At 37.6% G+C, this 9004-nt stretch overlaps 1 protein-coding gene across 2 annotated transcripts in view; it reads right to left on the bottom strand.

Annotated features, from left to right (window-relative positions):
* The window catches only part of LOC106870739 (DNA-directed RNA polymerase III subunit RPC1), a 212730-nt gene that overhangs the window by 116232 nt on the left and 87494 nt on the right, over window positions 1-9004 (bottom strand). For both annotated transcript variants that reach the window (XM_052969556.1, XM_052969557.1), the window contains one exon: window positions 5175-5326. In XM_052969556.1, coding sequence (XP_052825516.1) covers window positions 5175-5326 — 152 coding nt within the window. The remainder of the gene's footprint in view (window positions 1-5174; window positions 5327-9004) is intronic.

Raw genomic sequence — 9004 nt, 5'->3', positions numbered from 1 at the left:
AGCCTAAAGATCCTACGAATGGACAGAGATTTAGAGGCTTATTACTCGAAGCCTTTGACGAAATAGAAGGGGATATAGCTTCACACAATGTAGAAGACAACTGGAGGTTTCTACGAGACAATCTGCTGAGGGCCACTGATCTGTGGATGGTGCAAAGTACCTTCTCGACCCAAAATAACGTGGTGGTGGAACAATGTTGTTGACAAGGCTATTAGACGAAAGAAACAGGCTTGGAAGGACTGGAAGAACGGTAGTAGCAGGGAATTATATCAGACTGCCAGAAGGGAAGCTAGGTAACAGGTTTATTTAGCCAGAGGGGAAGCAGATAAGAAAAAATTTGCCAATTTTCTGCACCGTGAGGACCAAAGACTTGAGGTATTTCGTGTTACAAGACAGTGTGTGAGAGAGAATTGTGAAGTCGGAGGAGAGAAATGTATCCGCATGCATGATGGTTCACTTGCACTAAATGAGGCTGCAAAGAAAGAGGTTTGGAGACGCCACTGCGAAATATTGCTCAATAAAAAGAATGAATGGGAGAAAGAGAGTCTGCGAATGTCAACCCAACACAGGGATCAGCTATCTGAGTTGACAGTACCAAAGTAGATAAAGCAATTAAGAGTATGAAGACAGGGAAAGCCCCCAGCCATCAGGAATCACTGCAGAGATGCTCAAAATACCTGGCAGTGTCGGCTATAGCCTCGTCACCCCTATAGTTAACCAGGTGATACACGAAGGAGTCATACACAATGACTGGTGTAGCAGCATCATAGTCAACTGCTACAAAGGTAAAGGTGATGCTTTAGATACGAATAATTAAAGGTATCAAGTTGTTGGATCAGGTAATGATGGTCACGTAGAGGGTCATAGCCCAACTAATTAGGGAGCAAATCAATTTAGATGAGATGCAGTTTGGGTTTGTGCCAGGTAAAAGCACTACTGATGCCTTATTTCTAGTGAGACAGTTGCAGGAGAAATACCTAGCCAAGGATAAACCTCTGTACCTGGCTTTCGTTGACATGGAGAAAGCCTTTGACAGGGTCCCCCGATCCCTTATCTGGGGAAACTAATGAGGAAACTAGGGATAGAAAAATGGTTAGTGAGAGCTGTGCGAGCCATGTACAGAGACGCTGTCAGTAAGGTGAGGGTTGGCAACGAGTACAGTGAAGAATTCTGGGTAGAGGTAGGGGTCCACCAAGGTTCAGTCCTCAGCTGCCTCTTATTTATCATAGTCCTCCAGGCAATAACAGAGGAATTCAAGACAGGATGCCCCTGGGAGCTCCTCTATGCTGATGACCTTGCACTAATTGCTGAGTCACTATCAGAACTAGAGGAGAAGTTTCAGGCGTGAAAGCAAGGACTAGAATCAAAGGGCCTTATTATTTAACTGTAATATTTGTAAGTGTTGCAAATATATTTATAATCTACATGTTATTTTATTTTTTAGTCTACATGCAAATTTATTTGTATGTCTACTATAAAACTAAATGTCAGTCTATTTCTACATTCATTGTAAATCTATTTCAATACTAGTGCCCCTAAGACAGTATTTTCTGGGAATTACCAGGTGCATTGACTAGTTATATATATAACTATGTATGACACAAAAACTTTTCGGTGAGTGACTTATTCACAAATATACCAACACTAGCTCCGCTGAGGGTAATATTCTCTGGGAACGCACAAAAGCCCTTTTCAGAGTTATTTACTTTGGATTGTTATTATCTCATATACAATTAGCCTGTTATTATGTAACATGCTTCACGATTTTTAGTATACATACCTTATTGGTATTTCCTCCTGAGTTCTATATACTCTGGGATCGCATTAAAGCCCTTATCGGAACTACTTTATTTGAATTTTTACTGTTGAGTAACAAATTTCATGTTATTATGCAAGTGATTTCCACAATTTGGGTATTCATAACTTATTGGGAATTCCTAAAAACAAGATCCTATGTAAGACAGTTTGGTATTCTCTGTAAATGCATATAAACTGTTTTAAGGGCTAAATACTTTGTATTGTTATTGGATTAGTGAAACAATTATGAGAATGGAACCAAGGGATAAGTCCTGGTTTTTCTGGGAATTACCAGGTACGTCGACTAGTTATATTTATAACTAAGTATGACACAAAAACCTTTTTTTTTGTGTAAGCATATTCATCTACATATATTTCAATATTTTTAATTTTTGCAATCTCCATAGCAGACATAAACTAGGTCATTTTTTTCTCCCTTATCTATTATCTCCCCTACATTAGTCAATATTCAAAAATATTTACTTTCTCTTAACTTATTCTCAAATCTTTTCGATATATGAATTTTTCTATATATTATTCCATAGATGATTTATAGTTTTAGCAGCGGACATTATAAGTAAAATATCTCATCTTCATATTTTATTTATTATTCTTATAATTTTTATACTTTTTTATATCGTTATGTTACTGTTTCGACTACTTTCTCTAATATCCACTTATCTCCTTCTATAATTCTGACATTATTTACATAAAACTTTCTATTATAAAGTTTGTATACCACTAACCATTTATGATTGCTTTTAAACATTTTTCTAATTTATAAAGAAGCCGTAATGATTATTAATGGTTAAATATAAATTTCAGTCTCCAGTATTTAAAATTCTGTACTTCCTTATTTGGATATTCTTTTTTTCAACACCACTTGCTTCTTACTTCTTATATGGGAGTTTAAAATTATACTAATCTATAGAAAGAAAGTTACCTATATTTGTATATCATATATATATCATCACCTAACTGTTACCCGATAGTCGTGTTTTAAATAGACGTGACTCCAAGACCAATTACACGTTACAAAAATTAGTAAGAACACCATACCCATGTAATTCTAAAGTCCCCCTTTTTTCTTTATTCAGTTCTTCTTATTTTTTTCTTATTGTGCTACTGATGAGTACTCTTTGACAACTCAGATTCTTAAAATGAATTTGTCTTTCTGTATGAAACAATCGTATGACAAATTAAATAAAAAATATTTTATTCCATATTAACATATAATCTCTTTTAGGTGTTTACGTTCTATTCATTACTAAATGTCTTTCCCTCTTCTTCATTGTTAAAAGTAAAGAAGCTAGAAAAGATCAATCGTATTTCAGTCTAAATGTCATTGTAAATGACTGAGGCTTTCCTTTCTCTGTCTCTGTCACTTCACTCTTTTTTCTCTACAGTTGGCTCAGTGGTTAAGAGTATTTGGCCATGATCATAAAGTCATGAGTACAATTCCCAATGGCGTGCTGTGTTCTTGAGCAAAGTAGTCTACTTCACCCTGCTGCAGTCCACTCAGCTGGCAAAAATGAGTTGTAGCTGTAATTCAAAGGGACCAGCCTTGTCACATTTTGTGCGAGGTCGAATCTCTCTAAGAACTATGTTATGGTATATATGTCTGTGGAGTACTCAGCCACTTGTGCATTAATTTTATGAGCAGACTGTTCCATTGATCAGATAAACGGGAACCTCATCATAGTAAGCAACAAAGTGCCATTATTTAAAAAGAGTGAAAGAATAGGAAATGTTCCATATCATAAGGGAAAAATGTCATGTGTTTAGTATAAGCAGTGAAAGCTAAGATGAAATAATTGCTATTCTGTTGTGTATTTGCCCTCGACTCATGCTCAGTTTGATAACAACAGCCTGCACATTGGTGTTTATCTGGGGGCTTAGCCTCCGGATCTGTGAAACCCACAAATGCCACTGTTAGGACTGGATTAACACCCCTAGAGACCCTAATGACTAAAAAGATTTCCCTGCCCCTATATAGGATCTGTTTTTGTTTTCTTCCAACCACTTGAAGGTTTAACTTGCTCCAGTCCACTCAGCTGGCCAAAATGAGTTGTAGTTGTAACTGAAAGGGGCCAGCCGTGTCATATTCTGTGTGAGGCTAAATCTCCCTGAGAACTATGTTAATGGTATGCATGTCTGTGGAGTACTCAGCCACTTGTAAGTTAATTTTATCCTCGTGTGGTAATGAAAAGTGAAAGTGACATCCAGTATTTGTTGTAGTAATTTGTCTTTGATTTAACAATGTGTGTATAGATCTATACATCAACTTTTCTTTCGATTTACCTATCTACTTTTCTTGCAATGTGATAAACATTTAAAAACATAAAATGAACGCTGTCACCACTCACTGTCTCCTGCACTCTCTTTTTCTTTCTCACTCTCTTTCTTTTTCTCTCTCACTTCCTCTCTGTCCTCCTCTCTCCTGCTTTGCCACTCACTTCTTTCTTTAAACTAAGTGTGACACACACTACAGGTACTACATACAAAAACAACAAGTTTGTGTATTAATATTATTGATTTTTTTTAAGACTTGACATGTGTAACAAATATTACTACTGAGATCAGAGTTGCAAAGTACTTAATGTCATTAAACAGTCGTTCTTAATCTTGCGATAAAAATGGCGATACAATAAATCATTAATTCATTAGTATTCCCACAGCGTTAACCACTAACCAATTACATGTTGGGAGCTACCCAGCTGATACCCACAAGTGATAAGATTCAAACCAGTGTGTGTGTGTGTGTGTGTGCACGTGTATGTGTGTGTGTGTGCACGTGTATGTGTGTGTGTGTGCACGCGTGTATGTGTGTGTGTTATTTTTTTTTTACACTTGTAGTTACTTATTCAAAAATCATGACATGTAAGTAATGTTGTTGTTACTTCTACTGTCAATAAGTTATCTGCTCACTTTAAATTTGTGTGGAAGGTCCCTTACTTGAAAAATAGACATGCATTAGCATGAAAAAAAACATCTAGTTATAAAACAAAGCTTCAATAACATATTCATCTAACCTACATTAACACAGAGAAATGGACATAAATTCCAGTCAGTAGGCTATGATGGTCAACCTGAAGCACAATTAAAAAACATGGTTTCATCTATCTGCCATAACACCAAGTTTTATGAAAGGAAACAGCACATTAAATAGTGCACTCTGTGTTAGTGGTACTTATTTAATTAACTTCCAAAAATAAAGAAAGACAAAACTGACTTCAAAGGCATCTGAATTCAGATTATAGGTGGCAACTTAAAATTATAAGCCATTTAGTTTAGTGCTCAATCACTTCTGTTACACATAAATTCTGTAGCCAGAGGAGATTAACAACATGAATATTATAATAATAAAAATGGTTTACTTTTTAACTTTGGTCCCTCGTTGTTCAATGAAGTTTGCCCCTGGATGATGATCTGGTCCATTTGTTACCATTTTTTTCAGCATGAGAATATTAGCTTTGTTTACTCTCTCCGGATAGGTAAGAATCTTTGCAACATGTACTGGTACAGAAACCTGAGAAAAGAAGAAGGCAAATAGGAAAAAAACCTGTTTGTTTATATATATATATATATACACACACACACACACACACACACACACATATATATATCATCATCATACATATTCAATTTTTGTATTTGGTTTGCAACATTCTTTATGTGAATTCATGTGTTCAAGAATATTTTATATATATTACACAAAAAACTACAAACTAATATAGTTCTCCAATTTGGCAGGAAAATGCAGGTTAGTTCACTGGTGTAATCAGTAACACAGTTGCGTAAACAAGGGGATGTGGTTTTGAGTCCTATGCATAGGGAAAAGCCAACATTTTTTTAAATATGTATATTTATATATAGTGTAGGTATCAGTTAGAGGGGTTTAATACCTCTAAGGGATAATTAAATCCAGAGTCGCTCCTGGTTGTTACTTGTGTAGGTACAGTCTTTTGTAAGGTGTTACAGTAGCAGGTGATTCGGTTGGTAAACCAAAGTTTAGGTTATATACGAGAAGAAAATGGATATAATAACATTGGGAAACTCGTGGTTTTCGCTGGTATGTCTTTAATTAATTAGGTAACAAAGAAGGAAGAAGGTAGCATTTACAATCATTTCAATTTACTGGTTTAAGTAAATCTCTTCAGAATGCGAATATAGATAGATGCATTGTTTAGGATGCGAAAATAATTGATACATATTTGATACAAATAATTGATGGTAATATAAACAAAAGTGGTAATTCTAGCATTAAATTTTGTTCTTGTGCTGGTAAATTCACTGGGTAGAGGTTTGCTTGTGGTAGATTAGTTAGTTTCGTTGGGTAATTAGGGCAGGGTGAGTATTATTTAGGTGCGGGTTTCCTAGTTTAATTAAACACATTTTTTTCGCACGTGTGTATTCAATTTTTTATATTTTGTGATTAGTTGTCACCGGTGGTGTAGGAGACGGGGTAACTCTAACAGGGTGAAAAGGGAGCTAACTCATACCAAATTTTGGGTGATTTGAAAATTTGTTATGGTAAATAATTGTTTTATTGCTAGAGTTTAGGAAGTTCTTAGTGCTAGGAGGGGTCCTATGTATTTGCAAAGTGTATTATTATGAAATGTTGGGGCGAGTGGGTTTGTGGAGTGACTATTTGTGTGTAAGTGTTTAATGTGTTTCCTAGTTAATTAGACTTAGAGGAGTATTCTAGTTTGGGATTATAAAGGCATAGAGGCTTGCATGAAGACAAGAGAGGTCATTCTACTGGTATTTCGAAAATACATAAAGGTCCATGCAAAGACAAAATCTGTTGAGAAGTGTTTGCTTAGACATAAGCGGAGATCACAGCGTCTATTTGTGGTGTTGTAGGAGGTTGTTTTTGTGAGTATACGCCAGTTTAAGTTAAAATCTATTTCTTTTTTGCCTTAAGTTCCCAAATGTATGTACTTAGCCCTGTTGAGTTAGCCTTATTCCTATTTCGGAAGCTCGATAGGTGCGCATTATATCTGAGAATCCTAGCACTAAGAACTTCCTAAACTCTAGCAATAACACAATTATTAGCCATAACACATTTTCAAACCACACAAAATTTGGTATGAGTTAGCTCCCTTTTCACCTTGTTAGAGTTACCCTTCACCTACACCCCCCTCACCCGCAGTGACAACTAATCGTAAAATATTAAAAATTGAATACACACGTGCAAAAAAAATGTGCTTAACTAGGAAACCCGCACCTAAATAATACTCACCCAGCCCTAATTACCCAATGAAACTAACTAATCTACCACAAGCAAACCTCTACCCAGTGAATTTACCAGTGCAAGAACAAAATTTAATGCAAGAACTAACACTTTTGTTTACATCACCATCACATATGTATCAATTATTTTCGCATCCTAAACAATGCATCTATCTATATTCGCATTCTGAAGAGATTTACTTAAACCAGTAAATTGAAATGATCATAAATGCTACCCTCATCTCTGCTTCTTCCTTCTTTGTTATCTATTTAATTAAAGACATACCAGTAAAAACCACGAGTTTCCCAATGTTATATCCATTTTCTTCTATATATATATATCATCATCATCATCCTCATTTAATGTCTGCTTTCCATGCTAGCATGGGTTGGACGATTTGACTGAGGACTGGTGAAACCGGATGGCTACACCAGGCTCCAATCTGATTTGGCAGAGTTTCTACAGCTGGATGCCCTTCCTAATGCCAACCACTCTGAGAGTGTAGTGGGTGCTTTTACGTGCCACCGGCACGAAGGCCAGTCAGGCGGTACTGGCAACAGCCATGCTCAAATGGTGTATTTTATGTGTCACCCGCGCAAGTGCCAGTCCAGGGGCACTGGCAACGATTTCGCTCGAAAGTCCATTACACATGTCCTCAGCAGTCACAGCCCATGTTTCACTGCCATGTAGCATGGCTGTTCGTACACATGCGTCATACAGTCTGCCTGTGTCAGAGTACTTAAGATTAGATAAGTGCTTCACCATAGGTTAGCTACTGTTATCTTGGCATATGCCCCTCAACCGGGGCTACCGGATGCGCAGAAAGACCAATTTTATGACACCCTCTTGCAGACTACCTCGTTGACGAATAACAGGGACCTTCTCTTTGTGGCTGGTGATTTCAATGGACATGTTGGACAACATGCAGGAGGCTTCCATGCTGTACATGGAAGCTATGGCTTTGGTTCTCGCAATGAGGAGGGAACCAGACTACTGGAGTTCTGTGATGCAAATGATCTTATGGTTTGCAATACCAACTTCAGGAAACCTGCCTGTCACCTAGTCACCTACCGTTCCAGCAGACACACTAGCCAAATTGACTACATCCTCGCCAGAAAAAGGGAAAGAAGACTGCTTATAAATGCCAAAACCTTCCCAGGCGAAGAATGTACCCCTCAATACAGATTAGTAGTTAGCACCTTCAGGATCATGGCTAAATGGATGCCCAGAAGTAGACCAGCTTGGAGGAGAAGGGTCTGGAAGCTTAAAGATCCTACAAATGGAAAGAGATTTAGAGATAGGTTACTCAAAGCCTTCGACGAAATACAAGGGGATATAGCATCACATGATGTGGAAGACAACTGGAGGATTTTATGGGACAACCGGCTGAGAGACACTGACGAGATCTGTGGATGGTGCAAAGTACCCTCTCGACCCAAAGTAACGTGATGGTGGAACAATGTGGTTGACAGGACTATTAGACAAAATAAACAGGCTTGGAAGGACTGGAAGAACGGAGGTAGCAGGGAATTGTATCAGACTGCCAGAAGGGAAGCTAAGAGACAGGTTTATTTAGCCAGAAGGGAAGCTAAGAGACAGGTTTATTTAGCCAGAAGGGAAGCAGATAAGAAAAAATTTGCCAATGTTCTGCGCCGTGAGGACCAAAGACTTGAAGTATTTCATGTTACAAGACAGTGTGTCAGAGAGAATCGTGATGTCATAGGAGAGGAATGTGTCCGCTTGGATGATGGCTCACTTGTACTAAACGAGACTGCAAAGAGAAAGGTTTGGAGACGCCACTATGAAAGGTTGCTTAATAAAGAGAATGAATGGGAAAACGAGAGTCTGCCGAATGTCGACCCAACAGAGGGACCAGTTATCCTAATTGACAGTACCTTGGTACATAAAGCAATGAAGAGTGTGAAGACAGGGAAAGCCCCAGGCCCATCAGGAATCACTGCAGAGATGCTC

This window comes from Octopus bimaculoides, chromosome 7, assembly GCF_001194135.2.
Source record: "Octopus bimaculoides isolate UCB-OBI-ISO-001 chromosome 7, ASM119413v2, whole genome shotgun sequence".
Lineage (NCBI taxonomy): Eukaryota > Metazoa > Mollusca > Cephalopoda > Octopoda > Octopodidae > Octopus > Octopus bimaculoides.
Note: the sequence above shows the minus strand (reverse complement) of the source record. Positions and strands in the feature narration are given on the sequence as shown.